This window comes from Episyrphus balteatus, chromosome 3 (assembly GCF_945859705.1).
Source record: "Episyrphus balteatus chromosome 3, idEpiBalt1.1, whole genome shotgun sequence".
In the NCBI taxonomy this organism is placed as follows: domain Eukaryota; kingdom Metazoa; phylum Arthropoda; class Insecta; order Diptera; family Syrphidae; genus Episyrphus; species Episyrphus balteatus.
The window spans coordinates 26,315,085-26,333,969 of NC_079136.1; the positions used below are offsets into that span (position 1 = coordinate 26,315,085).

Sequence of the window (18,885 nt, forward strand, 5' to 3'; positions counted from 1 at the left end):
CTGCAACTTTGGAAACTTTTATACATTTTTGAAAACTAAAATAACAGGGCAACTTTTTAAAATAATAAACCATTCTCACACCGCACACATTTTTTTTGCGGTGTTGCTCTCAAATAAAAGTTAGAAATAAATTTATTATAAAACTTGAATCTGTTAGTTAATTTGCAGCGAAATGGCGTATGAAATAAAAAATGTTTTGATTAATTAATTGTTCCTAATTATTTGGCAATGTTTTAGTAAAAGAATTGTAAAAAACAAAAATCAATAATGGGCACAGGAAGCAAAATACTGTTGCAAAATAGGGATTTTTCGAAATTTCACAAGAATTGCATTAAATCGAAAACCGTAAGGATTTGGGATGAACAAGTTACCAAATTCTGAGAGTCCTTAAGATCCCCTATGAGCATACTTCGTTTGATCCATTACTTTTGGGACACCCTGTATAAGTAAAACTATACCCTGCAAATAAAATGTTTTACGAGCAGCAAAACTGAAATAGAAATGTTGGGTTATAAAACAAATTTACGAGTGCTAATCAGGATTATATCAATTTATGAGAAGCTTGGAAATCATTTTTGTTTTTGTGTTTGTCAGCGAAATCATAATTGAAAACGTTGGTGATAGCAATTTTTTTTATTATTAACCCTCTGTCGGCACACGGGTGCGAATTTGGCAGGACAAAAATAAAAAAATTACGATTTTTCAAAAAAGTGGTCACAAAAAAGTCTCTTTATAAGGGTGAAAATATTTTTCCTCGGAATATTCTACATCAATTTTATACTTGATTCTCTATAAAATATTGTGACCGAAAAAAGTTCTAGCAACATGAAAAAGTATAAACCAAATTCGCACCCGTGTGCCTACCACGTCATAAAAAAGAGGTGTGCCTACAGAGGGTTAATGACTGATTTTGAGGATTAGCCATGCTTATACGAAATTCTTCAACTTTCTTACAGTTAACGGTCCTAATGAGTTATAGGCATATTTTTTTGCTTTGATGAAGAAAGTCTTAGTGGAGAATTGTGAATACAATTTCAGATTTGAAAAAGATTAGCTACTGTCCATCAGTTAAAAAATAAAAAAATAGAACATAATTTCTTGGAGGGAATAGGCCATATGGGAAGATTGAAGTCTTAAAAAGATGAATGATTAGATTTGTTGAACAGTCAAAAAATAGGACCCACCAAGATTTATTTTGAAATTTGCCTAAAAATTACTTAATTATTCAAAGCAATGATATGTGCTAATAGGTAAGCTCTACAGTGCATTTATTGGCTTTGACAATGTTAGCCAATGAAGAAAGGTCAGAAAAAGATAGTTTTTTTTTTAAATACAATTTCCATTTTTACTTAATGAATCGACTTCTTACTACTAATTTGACAGAATGTTAAAAAATGAACTTTTAATAAAATAATTTTAAACTCCAAAACACCTTCCTACCAAAAAAACTATGGTGACCATTCATATAAAGTCGAAGGCTGATTGAATTGCCTTTCCTTATTAAATAAAAAATAACAACTTAGAAAAAAATAGCACAAGAATCTAATTAAGTTTTGTATTGGTATTTCCTTTGATTCGTTTTTCAAATAATTTTCATTTTCTATAATTAGTTACGAGTACTTTTTGCAAAAGTAATAATAAATAATTTAATATTCACAAAAACTTTCCACCAAATGAATGAGAGTAATGATTTTCAATTCAAATTAACATCCAACAAAGGACAAAAGGACTACTCGTTTCCTTTGATTCAATTGATTTTAATTAGTTTCTTTTATATAGAAAAAAAAAACTTTCTCTCTCTCTCTGTTGAAATGCGTAAAGACTGATGAATAATAAGGATTCTTATTTGTTTTATTTTTTTCTTCTTCAAAACTCAATTAAGTCATTATAAAGTTCAAAGGAATAGAACAACATAGAACTTTCCATCAGATATCCATTTATGTGAATCAAAGAATTTTCCATCAATCAATTATCCCCACCATTACTCTCACAATTCACCTCATTTATAATCACATAAAAACATAATTTTCCATTGCATATGCATAAATTTAATTTAATGCGCCAAGTCAGGGTGGTTTTCTATAGAAATAGGGAAAAGAAAGGAAATCCTGTTGATCACAATCCGGATGACATTTGACAAATTGCTTGCTTCGCATTTTGATTAATAGTCAGCTGGTGTGTATAGTATAATTGATCTAGATTCAATATTGTTGTATATTTGAGGTTGGGGGTGTTCATGCGAGGGATATATAGACTCCTTCCCATCTCGTCACTATACTACCGATACTATAGAGGGTAACCTTGGGAAACTAATGTCAAGGCAAAGAGACTTTAACAAAGTTAACGTTATACTCGAACAGCAGCAAAAAAAAAATGTAGGAAATAAGTTAAAGGAAAAAAAAAAAGATTTTTCATTATTTATCACAAGCGCCCTTGGGAGAAAAGTTTTACTTTCTCCTGTGGAAAATGAATTATTAGTTTTAATTAGATGTTTTTTTTTTTTCTTTCTCTGTCTCTGTTTCACCCTGCCTTGTAGTTATTTTTATGTTTTTTCGTTTTAATTTTAATTTTGTTGTTGTTCTTGTTTTTATCTCATTTCAGAGTTCGCATCCGTGATCTACTACGAGCAACTAATCAGTTACCCGATGGCATTGATACTCTTCGTCTACCAAGAAAAATGCAACGTTATATTGATTTAATGGAGGAATAGTAAGAAGGAAGGATGTGGAGTTGTATAACAGTTTAATTAAGTTTAAATTAGTAAACAAATTTGTGAAAATATTATAAAATTGGATAAATTCGATATTACAATAAATGTATTTGTATGCTAATTAAAAGAAAGACGAAAGTAAAACTTACTTGTATGTTTCTTCACTGACATTGATTTTACCAGCAATACCTGTTGTTTCTGTTCGACTTGTTAAGTTGACAGTGTTGCCAAATAAGCAATATCGTGGTACACGATTGCCTATTACTCCTGTTACAACTTCACCTGAGTGAATTCCGATTGTTATTTGCTGAAATTATAAGGAAACAAAAATATTGAGAAATATGTTAAAACCCAATATTTTGGTTAATTTTTCTAAAAACAAAAACTAGTTGACGTTTTTATATTTCAAATGAACTTGAATTTTGTCAGTTATTTTATTTAAAATTTTTGGTTTTAGGAATATTATTTCCGAAACAGATTATACATAATTTGCAATAAAAAGGGTTGGTTAAAAATTTTTCGGTTTTGAAAATGTTAATGCAGCATTTTCTTGGTTGAAATTTTAAATTACCTAAAGATTGTAAAAAAATCATATCATAAACGGAACTAACTAAAATAAAAATTTTAAGAAAATGCCCGTAACGAAGTATTTTATAAATTTTATTTTACAGAACTTCCGCCTTTTGTTTTGTGATTTTTTATTTGCCCATATTTAAAAACGACAAAACTTATTTGAGACTTGCGATATACATAAATGTAAGTACCTACTTAAAACTGTAACTTCATAGCACTACCCATTAGTATAACTTCAAATAAAGAAAACCAAAAAAATGAAAACTAAAAAAACTTGATTGAAATGAATGGTCAACAACTGCTTTTATTTGCCTGAAATGCAACTTACGTAAATATTTAAGTTGAACACATAAATACTTTTATAATTTTCCTTTTCCTTTGCATAAACTAACACATAAGATTTTTTGTGACATTTAAATTGTTATGATAGCTTCCATAGAACAAATAGCTCATATTGGGTCACTGTGGCGTATGTGTAACTTTTTTTTATTTATTTGGTATTAAAAAAAGTAAATTATTCCCTTGTCGTGTAAATAATCAGAAGGGTTATCATTTGTAAATCATTTTGTGAAGTGTTACCTCCCAATAACCCGGACTGGTTAATTAGTATAGTTAATAAATAAAAAAATAAAAAATTCCGAATTTTTTTGTTTGAAAATTTATTTTTCAAAATCTATTGTTTTTGTCAAAAAGTGTAAAATATTTATAATTTTTTTCCTAAAAGAAAAAAATTTTAACAATAACTTAAGAAAAACATCTTTTAAAGTTTTTTGATTTTTTCAAATTTTATTATTGTTTTCAATAGGCATTAATATACAATTTATTATCCTTTAACTGTTTTGACCGTAAAAAAATTAAAGTGTGATAAATTATAAATAAGCGGGGGAAAGAAATAAAATTTGAAAAGATCAATTTTTCAGCGGCAGTGTAATTTTTTTGAAAGAAACAAAAAAAAAGTTGTCATTTAAAATTTTTTGATATCACTCACGGTCTAGAAACTACAGCACTAAAAATAAAAATCTAAAAATCTGTATTTTTGTTAATCTGTTATTATTTTAAAATGAAATTACTCCTTTAAAAAATAAATACCTTAATAAAGAGAAATTGATAAATTTATAACAAACTACAATACAAACAAAATAATTGAATCATTTGCAACAACATAAAAAAAAAACACTCAAAACTAACAAAGCTATATCACAATTATTTTTTGTTATGCTAAAGTTTCAAAAACCCTTTTTTCCCAATAATATCATATTTGTATTCATTCATATTTTATTTACAAAAATAAAAAACAAACCCATTATAAACACGAACACGAACAAAGCATCATTCAAAAATCTAGTCATTGTCAAAACTTTAGTTTTTTTTTTTTTATTCTTATGCCAATTGCATTGCATTGTCATTCAATTGTCATGAATAATATCCATAACACTGGGATTCTTTATCCTCCTTATACAGATGCCGTTGCACAAACACACACATACATCTACCATACAAGTAGACGACAATCCTATCATTTGCATGGCAAAAGTTTCAAATTAAATTGTCCACTGGGTTGTGAAAAATTGAAAATCATCAAATAAATGTAACAAAAAAGCAAAAAAGTTACAAAAAAAAAATAAATTAAATAAATTTGCTTATAGTAGCAAAAAAGTTAATGACAAACTTTTCCAATTTGTTCGATTGTGAACCAAAAAGGATACCTATATTTTAACCAATGCCGAGTGTCCTCAGTTTGAAGGAGATTTTGTTCAAAATGATGTTCGGTCATGTCTTCTGCCATTCGTTTTTACATTAGGTTTGGGTAAAATGTATCGATATAATGAATTTAAAGCATCGATATCATTTTTAAAAGAATCGATACCTATCATCGATATTTTCATTTTAAACTTTAGTAGGTTCTTTTATTCAAACACCTTAATGGTTTTTGGAATCACTTTTCGATGAAAAAATATCGAAATAATATTGATATCGATATCGATAACAGTTTAAACATATTTACATTTAAAACTTCAGTAGTTTTATTCACCTTAATGATTTTTGGGAACACTTTTCGATGGAAAAATATTCGAATCAATATTGATATCGATATCGAAAAATTCTACAAATATCGATCACAGTTTAAATTTGCACATTACTATTTCACAAAAAACAATAAATTTTACAAACTCCAACAATGCGGTAGGAAGTATATTGTCCTGCTACACACTCAATTGTATTTCATTTCTTCAAAAAAGGACATCATATTCATCCTTTTTTCGAGATATATTGCAACATACTCATTCAATTTGACAATTGAAAACTCATACAACAGAGCTTATATACTCGAATAATATGTGGACTCTCGAGTTCCTTTTGTCAGAATCCTGTTGCTTGAATTGTTATAACTCACATTTGTATATTACATGACTATAGCTCTTCAAAAACCTCTTCTACATGTCCAACCAAATAAAAAAAAAAGGACATCAGTTCCAGTGATGATAATTTACAATACAAAGTTGCCATTGTTGAGAGAAAAGTTCATCCTTTTTTTTTTGGGTTGTGTTCTGGTATTGAGGGAATAATTTGATTATAACTATGAACAAGTACTTACCATTGGATTTGGTCCCATGTTTACATTTTTAGCCATGTCCATCATGTCCAGTGCCAGACGTGCTATACACTTTGCATGGTCCTCACAAGGGTCTGGCAGACCCGACACAGCCATATATTTATCACCAACTGTTTCAACCTAAAATTAAATTGAAAGGCAAACGGAAAATATATATGTAAGAAGTACTCTTTTATCATGAATAGAAGCCATTTATATTTTGTGTTTGGGAATTGTTTTTGTCTTTTTCAATGAGAATTTCTATTTGATAAAATGTTGAAATTTCATTTGAGTTTGAATTGTGTTTTTGGTTATCATTGAGTTGTCACTTTTGTTAAAGGACATTTTTGGAGCCCGTTTTTCATTTAACTTGAATATTTTAGATAACAAATAGATAAAATCAATGTGATTGTCAAGAGTATTTTGATGACCTGAGTGTCTATTTTTAAATGTTTCCCAAATTGAGTCGGGTAGACAGGTAAACGTCGATTACATTTTTTTTAGAATGATAGGTAATATTTTGTATTTAAATCGAGTAAATCAAAATAACCACGCTGTTTCATTTAGATAATACAAATACAATGAATGAAAACAAAAAGTGCTGATTTTAATTTTAGATAAGTACTTAATCCGTCGGAAAATAGTTAAATTTTCATTTGGAACTTTCTAACACAAACTTATTTTAGAAAGGTGTTTGGAGATTGAAGTTAATTTAATAAAAATAATGATACAGCTACAAGCTACATATTACACTACGATTTTTTCAAAAATAAACTGAATTTTTTAACCCGTCAAGAAAGAATTATTGAAATTAAATTGAAGTATACATATACATATATACTTTTAAGAATTGATTTTTTCAAAATTGGATTTGTTTTTTTTTTATGACGGATAAAAATGACATAAATCAGTATATATTTGAATGAGTGTTACAAATTAAACCAAAATTTTCATTTGGCTTCAATTTGGTTTCTTTGGTAAAATCAAGGTTTTGTAAACTGAAAATCAAAAATTGTTAAATTTTGTCCATATTTTCCTTAAGGTTTTAGCTAAAAAAAAAACATTTTTAAAAGACAAATGTTAGGTGCTTATTTGAAATATGAATTTAAATTGAAATATCTGTTAAAGTTTTAACTACGACTGGGGTAAAATTTGATATTTTTAAGGAGTTTCATAAGTACATATTTTTAGAAAAAAAATTAATTCTGTTTTTATAATTAACTTAACACCGTTTTAAGTGATCTTTTACACAAAATCAAGTATGACATTTGATTTCTTGTATAAAAAGTAACTTTTTTGAAAAAAAAAATCCAAAATCTTTAGAGGCGTTGTTGAAAAAAATTATTTTTTATATATGTTATATAAAAATTTTCTAAAACTTTTCAAAAAATTAATTTGGTATGCCATTTTTAAGAAAATATTAAAGATGAAAAACAAATTTCGATGAGATTCATAGACGCGTTTTCAAAAAATTGATTTTTCAAAAAAAAAAAAATTGAAATATTTTTTTAAAAACCCAAAATCTTAGTTTTTGAATATAAAAATTTTGATCGTTAGCGAGAAATTCATAAATACAAGAAACGGTACATAAAAATATTTTTTTATTACAAGAATTCGATCTTATGTGCAATACCACACAAAACAAATTTATCACAATTCTTAAAACCCGTTTTGAGAAAGAAATAACTTTTATATTTTCGTTATTTATATGACAGGTGTCCATAGTTTTGGTCCTAAGAAAGAAATTTATTTTTTTTTCTCTAGGGAATCACCCAAAACTGTTAACTACCAAAGTTTGAAGAAAATCACTTCAGCAGTTTAGACTGTAGCTCGAGGTACTTACAGACGGACAGACAGACAGACAGTATTGCGGCATTGTGGGACAAAGTAAAAAAATACCAAATTTGAAGAAAATCCGTCCACCCGTTTAAGCTGTGGAAATGTGTAAGGATGCACGCAAAAACACCAAAAAATTTTTATAAATTAAGAAAAAAAAATTTCAAAAATTCATTTTTTTTACTATTACTATTTTTTATGTTCCGATTGATTTTTATTTTTATTGGCATATTAATTTTATTTAACCCTCTGTCGGCACAGGGGTGCGAATTTGGCAAGACAAAAATTAAAAAATTACAATTTTTCAAAAAAGTGGGTGCAAAAAAGTCTCTTTATAATGGTGACAATATATTTTTTTGGAATTTTGAATACAATATTCGAATTCCTCGGAAAATTCTACATCAATGCCATATACTCTCTATAAAATATGAGACATAAAAAAGTTCCAGTGACATGAAAAAGTAGAAGCCAAATTCGCACCCGTGTGCCTATCACGTCACAAAAATTAGGTGTGCCTACAGAGGGTTAATTGTATTACCTACATTAATTGTATTAAAAAATCTATTTTCATAAAAACTAGAAAATCAAAATCACTTAGGCCCAATTTATTCACTCTCCATTATATTTAAAGGCTCCATTAAAAAACAGTAATCGCATAAAATTTTTAAAATTTCCCTTTTTTAATGGCGGGTTTAAATTTAATGGAGTGTGAATAAATTGGGCCTTAAATATTTTTTGTAATTTTCAAAACAAATTTTGTGCTCGGGCTTCCGGACACTCTTAGACCTTAATATCGTCGGCACAAAGCCAAAACCGCGAATCTGCATTTTTTGACATTTTCACTTTAATGCGTCATTTAACTTGTTATTGGTCCCTCTATATACTGCTTCGACCCTAATCATCCATCTGTTGCCTAAAAGCCTAAAATATCAATTTCCGTAGCACGAGCTCCCATAAGATTGCATGCATTTCCAAAACTTTGAAGCCGTTTTTCTCAAAACTACAATTTTGCATATATGTGGTTTTGGCGTTGTGACCACGATATCTTATCAGCTCTCTGAGAAGAAGCGGAATTTTAAAATTTTATTCGATATAATGACGCTTCAAAAACAATACTCGGAAATATCAAATCTTATTACTACATTTCATACTGAGATAAATTTTAGTTCAGTTTCGAATATTTACCCATAAAAAATACCCAAATTCTGAAACATTTAAATATTCAAAAAATTCAAATACCACCAATTACCTTGTAAATATTTGGATTCCTTTTAGAATCAGTTAAGGCATCGAATAGCGTATAAAGCTCATTTAACATATTCACTATTTTCATAGCACCTTCAGGATCTGTATTTGCAGCGCAATATTGTCCGAATCCTACAATTCCTGAAAACATCAACGTAACCGAGTCGTATCTGATGAATAAAAAAATCAAATTAAAAAAAAAATGCATCCATTAAAAACAACAAACTTTTCTTTTGATTCGCGCTGGTAAAAACTCACCTTTTCGGTGCAACTGGTCTTTGATGTCGTAATTCGTTTGCAACTGACTTTGGTAATACAGAATATAAAAGCCTAAAGCGAATGCAGCAAAAGAAAAAATCCTTTGATTAACACTTTTTTTCAAAATTTTATTTCGTTATAACTTCTCCAAAGAGGAAAAATTTGAAAAAAAAAAACAAAACAAAACACACACCTGTCTGTTTTTTGCTTTTCACTTTCTAGTTCCCTGTAGGTTTGTTGCAATTTATCCGTTAGCATTTCTAAATTCCTTGTCAGTTTGTATTCGGCCTCGAATTTTTCGGATAAAAGGACCAAGTCCCTTGTAGCATCGTGTAATGGAACGTCTGATATGTATAGACCCTTTCTGAAAGAAAAAACAAACAAAAACGAAAAAAAAAAATGAAAATTCAGCTAGTGGAACAAATCGGAAAGGATCAAGATTATTTTGCCAACAGGATACGGTAATGGCTATGAACAAAAAAAAGGATTTGAAAAAAAAACACATTCCAATGAATTTCATAAAACCATGTTCAGGAACAAAGTGCTGGATACAAAAAGGATATTTAGCGTTACACTGTCCGCATTCAAATTCAGCAACAAAAAAAAAAAATAAAGGGAGAACACCCTAGAAAGTCAGGGTTGCCAATTTACGCTCTGTGAATGCCATAAGTGGGTTCATTCTAGCAGCACCGAAAAGAGGATAAGAAGGAAAATGTGCTAATGTAACAGTTTTCAGCAGAGGTGGAGTCGCAAACCGAATATCCATATTGATGATAAATTGCCAACATTTGGCAACCCTAGATTGGGTATGGACATAACAATTTGTATTCTCTCACTCTGGAGCTGAGCTGTTAGGCGTGTTTTATGTTCCTTCTATGCTTAATGCTGTTATGAGAGTGAGAGTCATCGAGGGATATTTTGTTTTCATTTTCGTTTCTTTTTTTTGTTTGTTTTTGTGAAAAAAAAAAACAAAGTTTTATATAAATCACATTTCCAACTCGATGTGGCATCTATTGTTATCGAGTTCTTTGCTAAATTGTTTTTATTTCGTTTTCCATTCAGGATGAATTATTTTTGTCTTTTCATTATGAAAACTCTAAATAGCTATGCAAAATATTTTTTCTGTTGGCTTTTGAATGACCTTTGGAATTTTGTTTCAATAAAATTCTCGTATATACAAAGAACAGAGGCAGTAAATCATTATTTAAAAACAAAGGTTCTAATAAAATAGTAAACTTTGTTTGCTATTCAAACCGTAAAAGCACTTAAGTCAATTAAATCGCAATGAGTTTTTTTATTTGCCATTCACTATAAAATCTATGGGGGGGTATTTGAAGTTGGTTTTTGAGTTTGTGGGGTTTTTATTTGAAAATGATGGTGTTAATGGAAAGAATGTTTAAAATGTGTCTGCAAAAATGTATGTAAGCATTTTGGTATTGAATGCAAATGTATATAATTTATAGTCTCTAGGTGGAAGGTAAATATCAAAAAGCCGAAATCTAATCAAGAACTTCTTGCCACTTTTTTTTGGATTAAATAGATTTGTGCAAAATATACGTTAGAAAAGAAATATGTTGTTTCAATTGGCCAGAATCTATAACTTGTAAAAAAAAATTTTAATCAGGTTTCACAAACAACTTGTAAATCTTCTGATTTTTGACCATTTCACGTTTTTGGGATACCTACAAGAACTTCAAAAAAAGAAACTTTTTTAATGAAAATTGATAAGAAAATTATCAAAATTGTAACTAAAACGAGAAAAGTTCCTAGACTGCGTTTCAAATTGGACAAATTGGACTTTTTTTAATTTTTGAAATTGACTTTGTATAGGTTTTGAAAGGTTGTAAAGTGCAAAAATTACTTTAAAACTGTTATCTATTAATTTCCTTTAGATTTAAATGTAAGAATGTTACTCATATCATCAATAGGATTTTGATTCAAAACAATCAGACCAACTTTTGAGACTACAAATGAAAAGTTAACCATCAGCATAATTACGCAATTTTTAAATAATGAAAACTTAATTCATTCGACATAATTTGAATGTTAAAAAAATGTTCCACATACACCACAGTGAACGGTTCAATTTGAATTTTGAAATTTTATTTTATTTGTAAGCTGTTTTCTCTGCTCTCTTAAATACATTCTTTAAAAATCAACATGTCAATTTTGTTGTGTTAGTGATGTTGACGGTTATAAACATTAAACATTATAGCCCTGAAGATAAGTTTTGAAATCTTTTATAACTTTTTCTACGGAAATATTATAAAAACTAAGTCAGCATGGGACAGGTGGTTTCACAGTCAACCTTTCAGAAGAAAACCCTGGATTTCTAGGTAATTTTAAATCAAGAAAAATTAAGTGGTAATTTTCTCATTTTAAGCTGTTAACTACTTTTTATAACTTCATTTAGCAAAATTGGGTTTATTTTTATTTTTTTAAAAATGGCTTGAATTTTTACCAATAAGGAATATTGTAATTTTTAAACAAAGACCCAAATACTTTAGGTAGGTATTTTGAATTCAAATTGTTGTACTGATTTGTGAAAAATGCGGTTTAATATCTAATATATCAAGGGGAACGGAAGTGCTCAGCCAAGTTCTCTAGCAACTTTGGCATACTACACCCTTATTTACGGGAAACAACTCAAGCTATTTTCGACCCCATTCTAACTTCCACACCAAATATGTCAGAAATCTTAAACTCGCTTTTTTGTTGAGCTGGTCAAAACCAAACTCCTTACAAAATTTAAACTACTTACGTGAAAACCGTAACTGACTCACTGACAGATCATCAAAATTAAGAAGATCTTCCCGCTATCGTAGAAACTTGTAATTTTACACGGTGATAGGTCTTGTGGTTTATACAAAGGAAAAAATCGAAAATTTGAGATTTTCAATTCAAGGGGCGTGGTAAACGCCCATTTTCGCTAGTTCTTATCAATTATTTTAATGCATTTCTAATTATCGTAGAATCTTGAAATTTGGTAGAATGGTAGAGCTGGTAGTTTATAAAAATGTAAATATTTTAAATCAGACAATTTTAGCCCAGGGGCGTAGCCATTATAGCTGAATTTTCATCGAATATTAAGAGATTTTAGATCTACAGCAATAGAACAGGTACTTTGCAAAAAGTAGTGAAATCACAACAAAAATATTACTGTTTTAAAAAGGAGCCAAGTTCTCCTATGTTGAAATTGTGCTGGCCCAAAAAGTACTGAGATGCAAAAGTGTACCAAGTTAACATTTGGTTTCAAATTTGTATCACTAAAATTTTGATTGTTGGCAATTTTTCAAATAACTTCAAAAATTGGTACATATTTTAAAGAAAAATTGTCAAGAGAACAATCACAAATTCGAAAACATGCCTTAACTAGGCTCTTTTTTAACAGTACTGTTTTTGTAGTGATTTAAATTTGACACAAAATAACTTTTAAAACGAATCGTCGCACATAGGGATATTTGCCACTTTTACGCGGACAACATTAAGGTAATTAATACGACAAGGTAATTAATACTGGAATTAAGTATTTTAACTGTTAGTTTCAATGAAAACATTTTTCTTCCAAAACCTATTTTTGATCAAACAAAAAGTCTCAAGCATGGACCCAAATGGTTTGTTCAACGCCTATAAATGGAGTTTTACTAATTGTTTCGCCAACATAAAGGTCTTAAAATTTAGGAAAAATTATAAGGGATCAGGTTTTGTAATTCAAAAAGTTGAATCTTTAAAAAAAAACCTAAAATATGAATGCATTAAACAAAGTAAGCATTTTAAAACCTAAAACGTTTAAAAGGGGCAAATGTGTCGAAGTTGCACTAAGTTGCAATTTATTTGTACAGATTCAATTTGATACGAGTTTAACCTTTAGAAAACATTAAATTTTATCACGCAATAATGTGAAATAGCATAACTTTTCTCCTTACCAAAACACAGAAAGACAATATTTTTACGTTTAATTTATATTAAGATTCAACATATCACTATTTTTTTTTTTTAAGTAATATAACACTTAGCTACAGCATCTAGTAGACAGCTTCGTATCTCTTTATCAATATGGCATAAAAACTTTTTTCTGTAGCCACTTAAAAAAAAAGTACTTAATTAAGCACTGTCGCTAAATTATAATAAAATTTTATTTTATTTTTGGGTTTAAAATCCTGAACTCTAGAGTGCTGCTGTTAGTCACCTGGAGTGGTAATCAATTTTAAAACTATAAGACAATGCTAAGTAAGTTATCTAATTTTAGTAAGAAGTTGAATTTTTACTTTTGGATCAGTTTAAAATGTCGTGTTTTGTCCGCCTAAATTGACTAAATACCCCTATGTGCGTCGTTGTCGGTCCAAAGAAAAACTTACTTACTACATACGATTTCAATATAGCAGTTATAGTGAGTTTTTCCTTTGAACCGACGATATTTAAATTATTAAGGTCCAATTTATTCACACTCCATTAAATTTAAAGTCGCCATTAAAAAAGGGAAATTTTAAAATTTGTATGCGATTTGACAGTTTTATAATTTTTAATGGAGCCTTTAAAAATAATGGAGAGTGAATAAATTGGGCCTAAAACAATTATCAAGTAAAAATTCCTTCAAAATCTAGAAAACTTTCCCAATTTTGTTTCTTCAATTAACACCCTAATGTTTCGATTTAATATAGCTTTTTATGGCCTTTAGTCCAAACAAAAATTTTGGCGTTTCGTCCCGGTGGAGCTCACTTGGACTCATCAGTTGACTTATCGTGAGACACCTTGTCAATACGCAAATTTTGTTTTTATTCAGTTCAACTTACATAGATTTCTTAACGAAAACTTAATGCTCCACCGGGACGAAACGCCAAAATTTTTGTTTGGACTAAAGGCCATAAAAAGCTATATTAAATCAATAATTTAACAAGTCCAATTAAATATAGTGCTTATTCTTCTACTTTACTGATTCCAGTAGTATTAGTGGAGTAACTAAAGCTCAAAAATTGGCAATATTATAGGGAACCCGGCCGAACAGCTTAGATTTTGATGATCTTTTTTTTCAAACGTTGGTAATTAAAAATACTTTAAAGTCTATAGATTAAAAATTGCCGGTGTTGCCGTTTTGATTTTTCAAATTTAATTGAAAATTTTTGTGAACAAAAACAAATTTTTTTCAAAAATTTTTCTTAAATTTCATAAATTAATTGATGCTTAAAGATTGTCTAGGAAATTCAAGGAAAAAAAATATATGGGAGTGAGGGACAATCTTCCATAGTTCAAGCGATAGATGCAATTTTCTTATTAATTGACTTCAAACACAAAAAAAAATATTTGAACACAACGGCAACACCTACAATATTCAAATATACATTTTTTAAAAGCTAGAAGCTTAGTCATATATGTAAAATTAAAATTAAGTTAATTGAATTAACGGCTTTTGAAAGAATGGTAATTGAACTCAGATTTTTGAAAAAAAAAAAAAATTATTGAAAAAATTTTAAGATGTCGTTTTTTAAACTTGGTCGTAATATAAAATGTATTAATTTTCAAATTTTTTTGGCCGCATTTATTATGATTTCAAATTATAAAAGGAAATGTCAATATGTATTACGGTTTATGAAAAAAATCAAAAAGTATTTCATTTTCAAAGAACTTTTTTTAATAAAAGTTTTGAAAAAAATGTAACTTATTTTTTTTTAAAAGTTCATTATCTAAACATAAAATTATTTTTTATTCATTTGATAACCCTTACTGTTAAAAGTTAAATAGCAAAAATTTAAATTTCCTATTTACCACAGTCTTTGAGAAAATTAATTATTTCAATGCAAAAATTCAGTTTTAATAAAAAAAACCATTGAAATTGAAGTAATTTTTCATTTTTTTTTTTCAAAAGTGTGATATATTTTACCTTTTTTACTTCGAAATTCAACTGATAATATTTATGGCCAAAAACTTTTTTTAAATAAATTCATATTTTATTAGAAAAAGTTTGGAAAAAAGTCATTTTAAATTTTTCTAATAACATTTTTTTTTTTAATTCTGAGTTTGAGGACCATTTTTTTCAAAAAGTCTTGATTAAATTTAGTGGATTTAAATTTAAGAGATAAGAATGAGCTTCTGGCTTTTTAAAAATGTATTTTAAAATATTGTAGGTGTTGCCGTTGTTTTCAAAATATTTTTTTTGTGTTTGAGGTCAGAATGTTAGAAAATTGCATTTATCGCTTAAACGATGTTAGATTGTCCCTTACTGTCTTTTATATATTTTCCTTAAATTAAATAGAGAATCTTTTGCTATCATTTGTTTTATGAAATTTAAGCAAAAAAAATGGTTTTGTTAAAAAAAAATTTAATTTGAATTTTAAAAAACAATACGGCAACACCGGCAATTTTTAAAATATAGACTTTAAAGTATTTTTAATTACCTACGTTTGAAAAAAAAATCGTCAAAATCAGAGCTGTTCGGCCGGGTTCCCTAATAATTTGCTTTAGTTACTCTACTATATGTAGAATTTGTATTATAAACCAATCTTCTTCTTCTTTACCCTAATGTTTCTTCAACGGCTTCATGTTTATGTGCAAAAATGCGTCTTCTCAGAAAAGTAACCATTTGATACTCTATAATTCTAACCATTTTCATATACCTACCAGTAAATAACACCCACATTTAGACATTGTGTGTTATAGAACCACATATTCATACGTTATCATTGACACACTTTTGCGGTACAATAAACTCATGATGTGTATGAAATAATGATTTATCATGATAAAAACTATCACGACATGAAAACATTCATTTTGTATGTGCGTAAAAGCACTCTATATAGCCAGCAGTAAAAGTAATACAAAATTGTTCCCACGAGAAACACTTTATTCACTGTGTACGCTCTCTAGAGTCTTCTAAGCATTGTTCAATCTGTTTTAGAATTTTATAGCAAGACATGATAGCAATCTTAATGGATTTGTTCATAAAAATTTTAGAAAAATTATTATTTCTTTTATTTATGTTTTTTTTTTTTTATTAAAACAAAAAACATACACACACTTACTTCGTTAAATCGTCAAGGTTCATTACACTGGGATAACATTGAAACAGGATTCGGTCCGATTCTGGAATGTACATCATTTGGCCCTGCAATAAAAAAATTACACAAAATATATAAAAACTTTGAAAGCAATAAATTTTATGATATGATTGCAGAAGAATTTTTCACGATTTTGTATTAATAAAAAAATATAAAAAAACAAAGAAAATAAAAAAAAGAGTCAAACTAAATTTGTTATTTATGTATTTTGGTGTCAGAGAGGACACAAATTTTAATAAAATATTTACTACTTTTGTCCAGTTAGGGATATAAATAGCTTTTTTGATAACACTTGTGTTCAGCAGTTTAAAACTAATAAACTCGAATGACCCCACTACTCAAATTTGGTTTTCAAAACACAAATGAGGAGATATTGTCATTTGAAAAAAAAGTTATATTCGACTTATCAAAAAACTGTAAGAAGAATAGAAACATAAATTTTCGTCTTTTGCTTGCCACCTTAACAAAGAGTTTCTTTGCAATAAACAAACCCTCATTTATTAGCTTTTAACTGGTACTACAAAAACTTAAATCAGATCAAATCGTATGTGTATATCACTATATTCACATTTATAACCCACACACACACATTTCCCTAGAGGTCTGCCAATAAAATCGATTCCATAAAATCTAATGAGCCACTGTAACTCTGACTTTCCTTTTTTTGGGATTTTCTTCAGAATTTCTATAGAAAAATACCCCAAAATGAAACCTCAAAAATAAGCACAAATCCAAAAAAAACCAAAGAACATAAATGGTTAACACAAAATCTACATCAAACTTCCATACAACGATATCATTTTAAAAATACGTGATAACACTCTTCAATTTCTTTGATTCCTTTTCCTTGTATATACCCAAACCTAAACCTCATATATTATTCTTGAAATGAGAGAGAGAACCCAATGGATTTTTTTTTTGTATTATTGTTTCAGCTTATAATAAAGATGCCAAATCCTAGCCAACGGCTACAAAGATAAAAAGTGAATAATCCTTTTCTTTTTCTAGATTGATGTTAAAGAAAGTCTGAAAATCAATGCGTATTTGTGTGTGTGTTAGTGTCCTATTTTGGAAACAACTTTATTTCCATTCAAAAGGCAAAAAAAAATCGAATAAAATTTAAGCACATCCCCTATCGAATCAGTTTTATAGGCTGTTGTCTTTAGTGCTTTTAAATAACAATAAAACAACTCTTTCCATTCCTATATAAAAAATGTTCATGTTTTAACAATGGAAATTGCTTAATATAAAATTTCTTATACGTGGAGAACATAATTTTTGTGAATTCTACATCAATCATCATCGGCAATTATCTTACTTCTGGGAAATTTTAAAAGTGATCCATCAGAATGAAGCTATAGAATATATCCTTATACCCTTAATTTTGAAAACTGAAAAAAAGTCTAAGGTGTCGAATCACTGTGGCTTCAGTCGTGTGTTTTCTAATACTCAGTTGCTACTCATTTTTGAATTCTAAAGTTAAATTTTATTCGCAAAACAAAAAAAATAAAATGCACGACTGGGGTCGCACGAACTTGCTCTTAGAGTTAAAGTTGCTTAAATTTTTAAGACTTTTTATATAGAAATTTGAAAAAAAAAATAAAATTCGTTTTTTTTTTAAATTAAATAAAATCTGAAATTAAATTGCCCTCCAAAACAAGTATGCAGTTTTGATTGATATATTAACATGCATTTTTAGAAAAAAAATTTTCAAAATCGTTAGAGCCGTTTTTTAAAAAACTAATTTTTTATAAATAATTTTTTGGAAAAAAAGTTTAAAAATAAAATTGGTATGCCATTTTGTAGAAATCACTAATCAACATCTAAAAACAAAATTTCAAAAAAATTCAATGTCTGGTTTTCGAAAATTTGATTTTTCAAAAAAAAATTTTCAAAATTTTTTTAAAAATCCAAAAATATTTTTTTTTTTAATTTTATTTTTGGCTTATATTTAAATTATATAAATGCTTCTTCACAAAAAGTTTCGTTGAAATCGAATTAGCAGTTTCGGAGATAATCGGATTTGAAAAAAACGGTTCTATGGCAGGTACCGTTAATAATGATTTTCAAAAAAAATTTTTTTCATTGAAAGATAGACCTTAGCTTAAAACTAACATTTGAATTTTTTAAACAAAATCGTTGGAGCCGTTTTCGAGATATTTCAATTTTCCTAAAATCGGTATATGACAAGTACCGTTATTTTTGGTCCAAAAAAATTAATTCCAAAAACCCCTCTGGAGAGTCGCCAAATAACGCTACATACCAAGTTTGACATTAATCGGTCCAACCGTTTGGGCTGTAGCTCCTTATACAGACAGACAGACAGACTGACAGACTGACAGACAGACAGACAGACAGACAGACGGACTTCCGGGACCCACTTTTTTGGCATTGTCTACCATCGTAATGTCATGGAAAAATGTTATCTCAACTTTTTTTTTTTGTACGAATACATAACTTGATATATAGTACCTATATCGCAAGTAAAAATTACACAAATAAGTATTTGTATTGTTTTTATTTTTCGAATAGAATCAAAGGTTTTCAAAAATCGCAAAAACAGTAGCTGATTTACTCACTAACTCACTAATTAATCTATTTTACTATTTGCTCTT

The 18,885-nt window shown here is 28.3% G+C and overlaps 2 protein-coding genes across 5 annotated transcripts in view; one reads left to right on the top strand and one right to left on the bottom strand.

Moving 5' to 3' along the window:
- The window catches only part of LOC129916165 (uncharacterized), a 38,979-nt gene extending 36,133 nt beyond the window's left edge, over nucleotides 1-2,846 (top strand). For all 3 annotated transcript variants that reach the window (XM_055995973.1, XM_055995974.1, XM_055995975.1), the window contains one exon: nucleotides 2,602-2,846. In XM_055995973.1, coding sequence (XP_055851948.1) covers nucleotides 2,602-2,710 — 109 coding nt within the window. In that variant the 3' untranslated portion in view covers nucleotides 2,711-2,846. The remainder of the gene's footprint in view (nucleotides 1-2,601) is intronic.
- The window catches only part of LOC129916163 (guanylate cyclase soluble subunit beta-1), a 156,219-nt gene that overhangs the window by 45,876 nt on the left and 91,458 nt on the right, over nucleotides 1-18,885 (bottom strand). The window contains exons 10-16 of one of the 2 annotated variants that reach the window (XM_055995971.1): nucleotides 16,235-16,317; nucleotides 9,409-9,579; nucleotides 9,216-9,287; nucleotides 8,962-9,127; nucleotides 5,880-6,017; nucleotides 2,860-3,017; nucleotides 1,812-2,665 (exon numbers count right to left, since the gene is read on the bottom strand). In XM_055995971.1, coding sequence (XP_055851946.1) covers nucleotides 2,635-2,665; nucleotides 2,860-3,017; nucleotides 5,880-6,017; nucleotides 8,962-9,127; nucleotides 9,216-9,287; nucleotides 9,409-9,579; nucleotides 16,235-16,317 — 819 coding nt within the window. In that variant the 3' untranslated portion in view covers nucleotides 1,812-2,634. Of the gene's footprint in view, nucleotides 1-1,811; nucleotides 2,666-2,859; nucleotides 3,018-5,879; nucleotides 6,018-8,961; nucleotides 9,128-9,215; nucleotides 9,288-9,408; nucleotides 9,580-16,234; nucleotides 16,318-18,885 lie in introns of those variants that run through there. The other variant, XM_055995969.1, reaches the window with a different exon arrangement.